At 40.9% G+C, this 14154-nt stretch overlaps 1 protein-coding gene and 1 long non-coding RNA gene across 6 annotated transcripts in view; one reads left to right on the top strand and one right to left on the bottom strand.

Annotated features, from left to right (window-relative positions):
- Positions 1-14154, top strand: part of HECW2 (HECT, C2 and WW domain containing E3 ubiquitin protein ligase 2) — a 262291-nt gene that overhangs the window by 219943 nt on the left and 28194 nt on the right. For both annotated transcript variants that reach the window (XM_068244844.1, XM_068244845.1), the window contains 5 exons: positions 3307-3390; positions 7914-8023; positions 10420-10540; positions 11603-11716; positions 13783-13935. In XM_068244844.1, coding sequence (XP_068100945.1) covers positions 3307-3390; positions 7914-8023; positions 10420-10540; positions 11603-11716; positions 13783-13935 — 582 coding nt within the window. The remainder of the gene's footprint in view (positions 1-3306; positions 3391-7913; positions 8024-10419; positions 10541-11602; positions 11717-13782; positions 13936-14154) is intronic.
- Positions 1-14154, bottom strand: part of LOC137524697 (uncharacterized) — a 43135-nt gene that overhangs the window by 13579 nt on the left and 15402 nt on the right. For 3 of the 4 annotated variants that reach the window (XR_011022762.1, XR_011022761.1, XR_011022763.1), the window contains exons 3-5: positions 13728-13826; positions 11629-11672; positions 3264-3382 (exon numbers count right to left, since the gene is read on the bottom strand). This is a non-coding gene — a long non-coding RNA (uncharacterized lncRNA). The remainder of the gene's footprint in view (positions 1-3263; positions 3383-11628; positions 11673-13727; positions 13827-14154) is intronic. The other variant, XR_011022764.1, reaches the window with a different exon arrangement.

Below are 14154 nucleotides of genomic sequence, written 5' to 3' on the forward strand. Positions count from 1 at the left end.
ACTTTAATATGGGAAAGGAGTCATTTTTTTTTGTTTTTATTGTTACCACCTTTACTCTTGGAGAAATTTGTTCTCTTCTTAAAGCATATCCGAGCTATTAAAAAAAGTTAAGCTTTACTTACCTGAGGCTTTTCCAGCCCCTGAAGTCTATGTGAAGTCTATGTGGTCCAGCTCTACAGTTCTGTTGCCCACCAGGGTACTGCTGGCCCCTCTATAAGATCGCCGACCCAAGCTGGACCACAGGTTTCTGCACATTCATGGGTGCGCTGTAATTGCACTCCCATAGCGTGTAACATTCTATGCTTACGCAGTTCACAAAGACTTGTACACTCTCAGATCACAAGAGGCGCACCCGCACATGTGCAGAAGCCCGAGACCCAGCTGGTGTCATCGGGTTTATAGAGGGGAAATCAGCACCCTGGATGGCAGCAAAGCTGATGGACTTCTGGGGCTGGAAGAAGCCCCAGGTATGTAAAGCTTAATGATATTTTCTTTTACAGTTTGGATTTCCACAGACAATTGGGGCAGTGCTTATCTGCTCTATCCAGAGGTCCTAATTTCAAGGTAAACATAAGGTTATACCTAAACCAGAAATAACCTTAATGTGTTATAGGAATTTTCCTTTGTCAGTATTGCAAAGTGAGTGAAGTATGACTGCCAATGTCAGACCAAATGCTGATTCAGGTAACACCTAACTGGTTCAGCACTGCTGTTACGCATATCTATGCCCCTGTGGACTTCACTTCAGCACCAGGGGCGTGGATACATGTATCCTGCAGTTTACAGCAGCGCACGACTGTGCACGCGTGGTGCTTATTCCTGCAACCCCCCCGCCCCCCCTGCAGAGTACTGATTGGGGAATAGGAACATGTGTTCCCATTCACCGATTAGAGTGTCAGTATTGAATGAACACCTGGCATCAATGAGATGCCGATGGTCATTCACAAATGAAAGTAGAAGTCACAGTTCTTCACTACTTCCTGTGTACTGTTCAGTACACAGGATGGTATGGGGATATCTAGAGGCCAAAAATAAAAATACACCTACAAATGTTTAAAGGGACTCAGAGTTGAAAAATTAATACCTGGGGCTCTCTCCTGCCTCATCGGCTCCAGTCGCTCCCACGCCGCTGTCCTCCGCTGCCCGCAGCTTCGGGAACCGGGTTCCGTCACTGACCTCAGTCGTGACCAGCTACGCAGGAGAAGTGCGCCCTCTACGTATCTCTCCAGCGGCTGCTGGAGAGATATGCAAACTGCGCAGTTCTCTAACGTTAGACTGGCTCTGACTGACGGAAGTGCGAGGACCCGGTTCGCGAAGCTGCGGGCAATGGAGGACAGCGGTGTGGGAGCGATCGGAGCGGAGGGGCTGGAGGGAGCCCCAGGTATGTATTAAATCTTTTAAATTTTTCAGCTCTGGTACACTTTAAGTAAATAAACAAAAATTTCCCCAAGGTGACAGCATAAAAAAACCCCAACATAAATAGTCACCTTTAATATGTATGTCATTAAGGTATATCACTTTCACTTTTACAAATTAAAGCTTGTAATAAAGAAAAGCAAATGGAAAAAAATGTACCTTTATTTCCAAGTAAAGTATTGTTGCAATACATTGTGCTAGGGACACAATTTAAATGTTGCAATAACTGGGACAAATGGGCAAATAAAACGTGCCAGTTTGATCTATTGTAGAACATTTTATTTTAAAATTATAATGACTGAAAACTGAGAAAGATTGATTTTTTTCATTTTTTTCTTATTATTCACATTGAAATGCAGATAAAATAAAATAATCCTTAGCAAAAAGTACCACCCAAAGAATGTCTAATTTGTGGCAAAAAAACTATATATAGATCATTTCAGTGTCTTTAGTGGTGATAAAGTTGTTGGCAAATGAATGAGAGGAGCGTGATGTGTGTAATTTGCTCTGGTTTTTTAAAGGGAACCTTAACTGAGAGCGATATGTTTCCTTTTAAACAATACCAGTTGCCTGGCAGTCCTGCTGAGTGCTGATCTCTTTAGCTGCTGTTCCTGAATCACACACCTGAAACAAGCATGCAGCTAATGCAGTCTGACTTCAGTCAGAGCACCTGATCTGCATGCTTATTGAGAGGCTGTGGCTAAAAGACACAGGATCAGCAGGAAAGCCAGGCAGCTGGTATTATTTTAAAATGTAAAATCCATATCCTTTGCAGTTTAGGTTCCCTTAAAGGGGAAATAACCTGTGGTTGGGAAGTGGTTAATGACTAAGTGTACATTGTTTTCTTGCAAGCTTTTGAAACTTTTGAAACTGTAACCTCCTCAAACAGAAAAGGTTACTCACCTAAGAAGAGCGAAGGCTCTGGATCCCTAAAGCCCCGTCTACACGGGGAGATGTTGTGGCGATTGGCGGCCTCTTGCGCGTCCCCGCACGTGCCCGCCGCTTTAAGCCGCATCTACACGCGTAGATGCGGCCGCGATGCTCCTTATCAATCGAGCCGCTGATGCGGCTCGATTGATAAAATCCGACAGGACGGATCTCCGCACCGCCGATTCCCTGCTCGATCCCCGCGAGGGGACAATGGCAGGGAATCGTGCGGGAGATAAGCGGCGCCGGCGGGGACGAGCGGGCACGAGCGGGGAATCGAATGTGGCGCACGCGCGGCGAGCGGGGACGCGGCGGGCACGTGCGGGGACGCGCAAGAGGCCGCCAATCGCCACAACATCTCCCCAACATCTCCCCGTGTAGACGGAGCTTTAGAGCCTTCCTGTTCCTCTTTGTTTCCCCTTGGTCCACCTCCTAGCCAAAGACTAGTTCCACCGGATACTTCCAAACATGAGCTGCTCCTTGCTGCGCATGTGTGAGTCCACATTCTCATGTGTGCACAGTACAGAGACCCGACTGCCTCTTCAACATTAAAGTCGGAGGCTGGAACAGGGGGCCCGGCGGTGGAACAAGGGGAAGCAGAGAGGTTTCTTCTCCCGGAATGATACAGAACTGGATCTGATCTATACAAAATTGAATGTTTTGTGTTGAGAGAAAACTGGCTATGGTTAGTCATTAACAATATTACCAGAAAAAAAGATAGGTTGGTTTGAGGTTGTCAGATCAGTTTTGTTAGTTATGTATTATAAAAGCTTGGTCTACATGAAAGTACCAGGAGATTCTTCTTATAAATCTAAGGACCGTTTTAATGCTGTCTATTTTGCATTCTTCATGTTTATAAATTCTAATTTCAGCTGCAGCAATATGCTATAATCATATTCACATGTAATTAGTATACTTACATTAACGTCCTAATGTAATGACATGATCATTTGATTAAACCAGGGAAAAGATACAGTTTATTCGGGCAGAGGGACCCTCAGGACTTGTTCGCCTCTCTGGTGATGCAGATCTTGTTATTCTGTTGAGGTAAGATATGCCTTTTGTTTTATCAGCTTGTGATAGTAAACTATTATATAAAGAATCTGACCTGATAATAAAATACAGAGCAAAACCTGTTTTATATATGTATTATGTTTATGTACTTATTTCTGTATTTATTTTTATACACTATTATATGTATGTGTTCTATAAAAATAAATAATGTAAACTAAAACATGGAGTCACTGTGGTTTATTGTTTTGAGCAGGCAGGTTTTTAGGAATGGGTGACCATTCAGAGCCCAGTTCTATCCTACACTTTAATGGCCTTTTTTTTTCAATAAAAGTAGATTCCTAATACCTGATTTGTAAACATTGTGCCCCGTAATTTATATAGATTATTTTTAAGATTAAAATAATGATAATAACCAGTCCATAGAATAATAATGGTATTGGACATCACAGTTCTGTTCAACATTAAAGGACCAGTATCTTGAAAAATTGTAAAATCTAAGACACCGATGCATGCATGAATACAAAACGTGCATTTGTTTCACTTCCCTCCTTTTATGTTTCCTTTTTACCTATGTTACTGTCACTTACAAGAGGTAGTAGAAATCTGACAAAACTGATAGGTTTTGGACTAGACCATCTCCGCAATCTTAGAGGTTTTCTTTCATTTCAAAAGCACTTACCAAATGGCATTTGCTTAGTCCAACTGCAAGAACCGTGTGCAGTGAGTAGGCAGGCTGTCCAGCATCTTGTATAGATCCTTGCCATAGACAGCTTTTGTAAAATTATTATAATTTTTTAGTATTGCCAACATCTTCCCCAGTCACGTAACTGTCCCTCAGAGGGGCTCACAATCTAATTAATACCTTAGTCATATGTTTATGTATGTATTGTGTAGAGTATGTATCGTAGTCTAAGGCCAATTTAGGGGGAAGCCAGTTGTATGTTTTTTAGAAGGATGTGGGAAGAAACCAAAGTGCAACGAGGAAACCCTCACAGACACAGGGAGAGCATACAAACTCCATACAGATAGTGCCCTGGCTAGTATTCAACCCATCCTGGACCCAACGCTGCCAGGTTAGAGTTCTAACCACTTCACCACTGTGCTTTTGTAAAATATAAAGGAAATACTAAGAATCCCCCACAAGGAGCTGGATTAGTCCAAAACCTGTCAAATCTGTCAGATTTTTACTGCCTACTATAAGTGACAGCAACATACGGAAAAAAAAAAGTAATTACAGTGCATTTTATTGTGGGAGAAATTTACTTCTTATAAGTATGTGTACACATTTATATTACAATTTACATTTTTTCATGATTGTGGACCCTTAAAATGTCTTAATCACTTCCTATGAGCAGAGAAAAATGACTGAAAACTGTAACATGTGCAGCAGCATGGGTAAATATTGATGGTGGTAGTAAGGTTGTATGATCTGTTGCCAATTGGGGTGTGTTATAAGCCACTATACATAAATGACAATGAGGAAGTAAGTATTACTATAGCAGACTGAAAGAGCTGCAAACAAACATGGGGTAATAGTTATCAGTGGTTTCAATTATAATTTTTTGACCTTATTAAATATGATATTTGATAGTGAAGTTACTTGCTCTAGTGAAAATCACATATTTTCACAAGGTCGTTTTAATAAAAACTCTTTGAAACTAAATAAGCAAGGGGAAATGCTGTTCTTGGTTTGGGTATGTCAAATAGACCAGATATTGTATCAAATGTGCAAGTTCAGGAACTCTTGGTTAATAGCAGTTACAAAATGGAAACATTAGACCTGGCATCTAACAGAATTTAGAGCAAGGGGACAACTAAAACTATGAATTTTAGAAAAGCAACTGCCCAGAAACTTAGAAAGCAAATTACAAGGCAAAGACCCGAAAGTAAATCACAAACTTTCAAATGGGTTCTTAATGAGTTATTGGAATATGTACACCTCTTAAGGCTACAATAATTCTGAATGTTAAACAGGCCGTAAGGTATACAGTAACTAAAAATGTTGTGGACATGATTAAATGTAAAAGTAAATAATTTAGCTCACTAAGGCATAAGAGGACTGAATCAGCATTTCAGAAATATAAGGCACATAGTAAAAACTGTAAACAGATAATCAGACTAGTAAATCTAAAAGATGAAAAACAGATAGTGAAACACTAACTCAAAACAAAACTATGAATTCAAAAAGAAAGAAGACTGAGCATATACAGGGAGTGCAGAATTATTAGGCAAGTGGTATTTTTGAGGAATAATTTTATTATTGAACAACAACCATGTTCTCAATGAACCCAAAAAACTCATTAATATCAAAGCTGAATATTTTTGAAAGTAGTTTTTAGTTTGTTTTTAGTTTTAGCTATTTTAGGGGGATATCTGTGTGTGCAGGTGACTATTACTGTGCATAATTATTAGGCAACTTAACAAAAAACAAATATATACCCATTTCAATTATTTATTTTTACCAATGAAACCAATATAACATCTCAACATTCACAAATATACATTTCTGACATTCAAAAACAAAACAAAAACAAATCAGTGACCAATATAGCCACCTTTCTTTGCAAGGACACTCAAAAGCCTGCCATCCATGGATTCTGTCAGTGTTTCGATCTGTTCAACATCAACATTGCGTGCAGCAGCAACCACAGCCTCCCAGACACTGTTCAGAGAGGTGTACTGTTTTCCCTCCTTGTAAATCTCACATTTTATGATGGACCACAGGTTCTCAATGGGGTTCAGATCAGGTGAACAAGGAGGCCATGTCATTAGTTTTTCTTCTTTTATACCCTTTCTTGCCAGCCACGCTGTGGAGTACTTGGACGCGTGTGATGGAGCATTGTCCTGCATGAAAATCATGTTTTTCTTGAAGGATGCAGACTCCTTCCTGTACCACTGCTTGAAGAAGGTGTCTTCCAGAAACTGGCAGTAGGACTGGAAGTTGAGCTTGACTCCATCCTCAACCCGAAAAGGCCCCTCAAGCTCATCTTTGATGATACCAGCCCAAACCAGTACTCCACCTCCATCTTGCTGGCGTCTGAGTCGGACTGGAGCTCTCTGCCCTTTACCAATCCAGCCACGGGCCCATCCATCTGGCCCATCAAGACTCACTCTTATTTCATCAGTCCATAAAACCTTAGAAAAATCAGTCTTGAGATATTTCTTGGCCCAGTCTTGACGTTTCAGCTTGTGTGTCTTGTTCAGTGGTGGTTGTCTTTCAGCCTTTCTTACCTTGGCCATGTCTCTGAGTATTGCACACCTTGTGCTTATGGGCACTCCAGTGATGTTGCAGCTTTGAAATATGGCCAAACTGGTGGCAAGTGGCATCTTGGCAGCTGCACGCTTGACTTTTCTCAGTTCATGGGCAGTTATTTTGCACCTTGGTTTTTCCACACGCTTCTTGCGACCCTGTTGACTATTTTGAATGAAACGATTGATTGTTCGATGATCACGCTTCAGATGCTTTGCAATTTTAAGAGTGCTGCATCCCTTTGCAAGATATCTCACTATTTTTGACTTTTCTGAGCCTGTCAAGTCCTTCTTTTGACCCATTTTGCCAAAGGAAAGGAAGTTGCCTAATAATTATGCACACCTAATATAGGGTGTTGATGTCATTAGACCACACCCCTTCTCATTACAGAGATGCACATCACCTAATATGCTTAATTGGTAGTAGGCTTTCGAGCCTATACAGCTTGGAGTAAGACAACATGCATAAAGAGGATGATGTGGTCAAAATACTCATTTGCCTAATAATTTTGCACTCCCTGTATTTGGCAAGGGACTTTGTTGTGGAAGATCAAACCAAAAGTATGTGTTGTTGCTTTTCTTCACAAAGGAGACACCTTTTTTCATAATACAGCTGTGGACTGTTCCCAGTCTGCCACATTCAACATGAATTGCCTAATGCAATAAGATGTGCAGGCATATTTAAATAAAATTGAGACAGATAAGCCACCTGACCTAGATGGCACACATCCCTGGATATTTCAAGTGGTCTGAAACTCTGACTAACATTCAATAAAAATGTGTTTTCCCACTTTTTATTACTCATACAGTTATTATATTTGCTTTTGTGCACACATTATACTGTCTGTTTATAAATTACAAGTTTCCATAGTGTAGTTTTTCTTACCCTGAATGCTGGCATTGCATTTTATTATTTTTCTATTATAACTGCTTTTTATTATATATTAAAATCTTCCAATTAGCTATTCTGAACACTGTGTGTGCCTGAAGCAGAGACAGTTTCTCAGAGTGTTTGTTTACATTCTAGTGTTGATATATTTGTGTTTAACAAGTAAAAAAAGATACTGTTATGTCCAGTTAAGATGCGGATTTGAAGCTGAATAGCAGGAGGAAGTGCTTTGTTTAACCATTTTAGTGATGTTCTGCTAGAATTCTTTTTCTGGGATTGTAGCTTTCAAGCTGTGAGGAAGCTTTTAGAGTAGAAATGCTGGCTTTCAGACCACTTTAAGGTGTTGAATTCACTTACTAATCTTTATGCCTAAGTGTTTAAAGCATCTTATGACTTATTTTGTTTTCTTTTTTTTCAGTCTTTTTGAAGATGAAATAATGTCTTATGTTCCACCGCATGCCTTACTTCATCCCAGTTATTGTCAGTCTCCACGTGGTTCGCCAGTGTCTTCTCCCCAGAACTCCCCTGGTAAAGTAACTGATATTATTTAAATCTAATGAAATGCTAAAAAGTGTAATGAGTTATGACATCAAGCACGATACCAAAGGAACAGACTAAAAAGTCAAGGACAGGATAACAGGTTCGGCAACAGGTTAGCAAAGACAGGTTTAGATAGGGAACTGGTTCAGAAAATGTCCAGAGACTCAGGTCTGTGAGTACAACAACATAGTTCTAGCAACTAGCTGGGCAGTCCTTTAAATGTACCGGAGATGGGGCAGGAGAGAACATTTACACATACCTGGGGCTTCCTCCAGCCCCCTCCGGCCTGATCACGCCCTCAACGTCCTCTGCTGCCTCTCCGTTTGTGCACAATTGGCCCTGGTAAGTTGTCCAGTCGGCATAGGTGCAGTCTGGTCGCGCATGCTACTCCGTCGTGCGATGGGGGTGCGTGCGGCCAGGCTGTGCATGCGCACTTTGCTCCAGACTACCAGACTTACCAGAGCCGATTGCGGACGAATGGAGAGGTGGCGGAAGACATTGAGGGAGCGATCAGGCGGAGGGTGCTGGAGGAAGCCCCAGGTATGTATACATTTTCTCTCCTGACCCATCTCAGGTTTACTTTAAATAGTCAATATGAATAGCAACAGGATGGAGCTGGTGCAGTGAACCTGCAGAAAGTGCTCCTGAACCACCCGCAGGCCAGGCAAAGAACTGCAGGTTTTTCTCACATTCAGCATAAGACCACCTGCTGGTGGATAGCAGAAGTCCAGGGCCACTTAAAGTTTATAGAGCCATCTGCTGGTGGAGCAATGAAAGTCTAGGTCAGTACAAGTTAATACTGCCACCAGCAGGCAGGAGATGGCAGTACATGATTCCTAATTATCTACTGTATCTATCTATTTATACACAGTGCTGCCCATAATTATTCATACTCCTGGCAAATTTTTACTTAAAGTTACTTTTATTCAGCCAAGTATCTCCCAAAATATAATAACACAATGTGCAAGAGGCATTAATGTGGAAAAAAACAACAACATTTTTCCATTTTTATTTACATTTGAGCAAAAAGTGTCCAGTCCAGAATTATTCATACCCTTCACAAACTGTCACAGTTTGTTGTAAAATCCAAAGTTCTATACCATTCCAAATAGTCCAAGCTCTTCTTAAGCATCCTAATCACCTTGATTAATTGGGAACAGCTTTTTTAATCAACTCAACAGGTGAAAAACAGCAGCTCTCTGCAGTTGGTTTGTGGACAGTCATGGCTAAGACAAAGGAATCCTGTATGTATTCCAGTTTAGCACTGTTATTAAAGGCTGGATCATAACTAAGGCAGGATGGATGGAGACAAACAGGGCACAGTTTCACCTACCAAACAACAATGACTTTGTGATAATACTACTTCTCTGCTATACAGTTTGCTCTAATAACATTGGCATTACACCAAAACTATTAATACTAGAAGATTACTGAAAAACTGTTCTACCTTTCCTATGTCACAATCTTACCTTATGTGCATGCCCGCTATGTCTCACGGACTTCTGGTTGTCGGGCGCAGTGTGCGGGTGGTCACGACCCTGCTGTTCTCCAGCATGCGCACGGCAGGTCCTCTGATGAGTGGCCGGCCACTGATTGGACTGTAGCAGTATTTTAGCTTGGTGTGTTCATTCGATACTTGCCCGTGATAGCGATAGCTTGTCTAATTGCTGGGTGCTACTGTTGTGCTCTGAACCTTATTTTATTTGATTGATTGACTGATTGAATGCTTGATTAACTGGAATTTTGAGCTCTTGCCTTGTTTCTGACTGCTCCTGTTTGCCACCTGAATGAACTTTCTGCCTGAACTTGACTACTCTGCTTGCTGCCTGGACTGACCCTTGCCTGTACTTATATATCTGCCTATGTATATCTATGTATATCTGCCTTCTCTTTCTCAGTCTTTATACCTTGCGCACTAAGGCTTGGGTGTAACCGTAGTGGGGTAGACATTTCTAGTCCCCTGTTCAAGCAGGGACATGCCACATAGGGTGAAGATTGCAGAGTTAGATTGGGGCATAGGGACTGGGTCGAAGGCAAGGAATTCAGAAGCCCTTACAGCCTACTTCCTAATTTTGTCCTTAGATCTTTCCCCAGCACCACAGCTGACTATACAGAATACATTGTGTTCAGCTGTCCTTCCGTAAAGCATTAAACCTCTGATGCAAATAAGCAATTAGCTACAACAGGAGTTTGTGAAGAACAATTTTTCAGATTACTGAAAAACGTATTTCATTGAAGTTAGTTATATGTTGAAATGCTTGCATCGTGTCAGTATGGACACGTGAAAAGTGGTTTATCCAGCTTGAAGCATGTTATAATCTGTCAGTCTGTCACTGTAACATATTACACACATTATCCTAACTAATGCAATGTGATCCTTATAGGAACCCAGCGTGCCAATGCCAGAGCACCAGCACCTTACAAAAGGGATTTTGAAGCAAAGTTACGGAACTTCTACCGGAAGCTAGAAACTAAAGGATATGGTCAAGGGCCTGGAAAATTAAAGTGAGATTTTTGTGTTTTCCTGGATCATTTTGAACAGATCACCATTTTTTGTTTGTCCCAGATATCAAAACATAAAGTTTAACCAACGCAAAAAAAAAAAAAAAAACACCATTAAACTGAATTGCTATCACTGATCATACAGCAATACCTGTGTCTGCCATTCCCTTATACCAGAAACAAAACTGACCAATGGAGCAGCAGATACAGTATAAGCATCTGAGATTATCACTTATTCTAAAAGTGCTCACTAACGGTACGATTCCACGGCCAATTGATTCTGATCACTGCAGTAATCGATTGGAAACGGTCATGTTCATTATTGATCGGTCGCAGAATCGTATGGTTAATGGGTACCTTAAATCGAGGATCTCAGCCCCTGACATTCCCCCTTCAGTTTCTCCTCAGCTCTTTCCTGACACAACATGCAAACTGTGGGCTCTAGTAATGAATTATTATAAAACTGCTCCCCCCTTAAAGAACCACTACAGCGAAAAAAGTAAGTTAAAATCTGACAGAACCAAAAGGGTTTGGACTAGTCTATATCCTTAAAGGAACACTTTCACAAAAAAAAGCAGGCAGTTAAAATCTGACAGAATCGACAGGTTTTGGGCCAGTCCATCTCCTCATGGGTGGTCTTTTAACAGAAATTAGGGAAGACAGGTCAGCAACTGTCAAACAGTGTCAGGGGGGGGGGGGATCTGGGGAGACCTTAGCCCATAGTTCCTTCAGCTCTCCCTCCCCCCACATCTTTCCTACAGCGAAGGCCCACTTACAAATGCAAATTATGCTATAGATTATACTTGTGACAAGGCAGTTATTTAGTCACCTGTCATATGGGTGTATTACATATACACATTGAATGTTTGTTTAGTTTAAATAGTTTGTAGGTTAAAAATACAAGTTGGATGCAGGTCCATGAAAATAAACCTCAGCAGCCCTTATAAGCGTGCACAAAGGGTGAATCCCTGTGCCTAAAGGCCTGACAACCCCAGCATACACAATCCCCTTTACATAAGAATATTTTTACCAACTTCATGCACAGCTTGTATTCTGTTATCTCAGGTTAATCATAAGAAGAGACCACTTACTTGAAGATGCCTTCAATCAAATTATGGGATATTCCAGAAAAGATCTGCAGAGAAATAAGCTATATATTACTTTTGTTGGCGAAGAAGGGTATGTATTGTATTACAAGTCTTTTCAACACTGCTATTTTTGTACTGTACACAAGAACATTATGAGGCATGCTTTATATAGAAGACCTTAGTAACTCAATCTGATCAGAAGGGAAACCTGACTAAAATGGTAAATATATTTTTTACTGTTTCAGTTGAAGATTTGCTTTAAGAAAAATCTCTTATCAGAACAAAATACCTAGAAAGGTGTGCTGCACCATCTGCAGAACATGTGCATAGATCACAAATGAGTTAAATTGAAATAAAGAAAAAGAATGATCCAATTCAATGAACCACCTGTTGTATAGTTACAATAATGTTTATTCAATCATCAATTCCATAAAACCATTTAAAAACATGAATAATAGACCTCCACAATTGGCAATCAACAAGCAGATAACGTATGATTAATTTCCACAGTTGAGTCAAAACCATTTTTATGTAGAACCTGAGTTCCAGCAACAATATAGTATACTAGGGACCTTAGCCTGTTTAATAACGGGCTCTAGGTCTGTCACTGCCGCCACCTGTCAGCGCATGACTGCTCGCCCCCCCGTGTACTCGCCGCCGCATGCGCCCGCATGCAGCCGCCCGCATGCAGCCGCCCTTCTTGCTCTCCTGCTCCTGTCCAAGCAACCGCTGTCCCTGCGGTACGTGCGCAGTAGCAAAAGCAGGGACACAGACACACACGGACATAGGAAACCAAGACACAGGGGTTTTATTAGGTAGGATATCATAGATGCAATAAGAAGTGAGGTAATCCAAATGTACAAAAAAAGTGCCAGTGCAAACATACAAAGACATGAAAAATGGAGTCAGTTTTTCTGCATCCATTCTGCATCCAATCTGCGTGTAGTGGAAACAGGCCCTAAGTGAATATCTATAACCACACCCACCGATAATGAGGCTAAACGTTTTTTGTTCTTTATAGATATACATATGCACAGAGGGAGATACTGGTTGCTTGGCAGTTGCAAACAGCTGTTATTTTCCGCAATGCAACAAGGTTCACAGAAAGGAAACTGTCATGACATTGCTTCTCTGCATCAGTGTGCAGTGTTTAATCAGTGCTGTAACAGCATGTAACTGACCTAAAGAGGAACTGTAGTGAAAATAACATAATTAATAACATAGCTTTTTTTTTTTTTAACAAAATGAATTCATAAATTATTTAGTCAGTGATTGCCCATTGTAAAGTATTTCCTCTCCCTGATTTACATTATGAAATTTATTGCTGGTGGTGACCCCTTTAGTTTACTGAGAGTTCTATGCACAGAGGGAGATATTGCTTGCTTGGCAGTTGGAAAAAGCTGCCTGCCTTGCTACTTCCCAAGTGTATATGCCCCCCCCCCTTCCCAAGTGTATATGCAATCCCCCCCCCCCCCCCCCCCACGTTTATCAGTCACTGAGCAATGGGGCTCTCTAAACCTCTGAAATTGTTCTCTAATGTCTGAGAGCCGGAGATAAGAGCTTCAGATTCTGTGTTCGAGACACTGAGAAAAGCCAGTGCAGTCTAATGCCTGGTGCACACTATGCAATTTCATATCAAATAGATGGGTCGCTAGATAATTTCTGACAGATCCGATTGGATTTCCAATCATTTTTCTGATTGATTTTCTGATCACTTCTATGCAAATTGATCAGAAAAACAATCGGAAATCAGATTGGACCTGTTGGAAATGATCTATTCGACCCATCTATCTGGTGGGAAATTGCATGGTGTGTACCAGGCTTAACACAGCAGTGTTGTGCTTGTAGTCCGAACTATATTATGCAAGATAACTTTCTTTTGCTATATGCTCCTTTGTACTTGAATGTGACCAGGTGAGGATTAAAGATATTTACACAAATAAAGTTTATTTTTGGGCAACTATATGTCATGTAGACATTAAAACAGAAAAAAACACATCACTAACGAGTTGCTAGATAAGGCTGAGCTTTTTCCTTTCCTAGAAAGTAACTATCCATCATCAAACTTTCAGTGGGGTACAGTCCAGCAAATTAAACCTTACCCTTATTGCATGCTGTTTGTGGTAACCAGTCTTCTGTCTTCTTTTCCTCCTAAAGGTTGGATTACAGTGGACCATCAAGGGAATTTTTCTTCCTTGTTTCTAGAGAATTATTTAACCCATATTATGGTTTATTTGAATATTCTGCAAATGACACTTACACAGTACAAATAAGTCCTATGTCTGCATTTGTTGATAATCATCATGAGTGGTAAGCTGCACCTTTTTATGTGTTTTGCAACATATTGATACAAATGGCATATAAAACATATTTAAAGTGAACCTTAACCCTGGAACTTAAAAAAACGTTTCACTTACCTGGTGCTTCCCCAAGTCCCCTGCAGCCGTCCTGTGCGCTCGCCGCTCCTTGAGTGTTCTCCGGTCCCTGCACGGGTTAGTTCCATTTTCGGCCGACTGAGAGTTGGCCCCC

The sequence above is a fragment of the Hyperolius riggenbachi genome, chromosome 7 (assembly GCF_040937935.1).
Source record: "Hyperolius riggenbachi isolate aHypRig1 chromosome 7, aHypRig1.pri, whole genome shotgun sequence".
In the NCBI taxonomy this organism is placed as follows: domain Eukaryota; kingdom Metazoa; phylum Chordata; class Amphibia; order Anura; family Hyperoliidae; genus Hyperolius; species Hyperolius riggenbachi.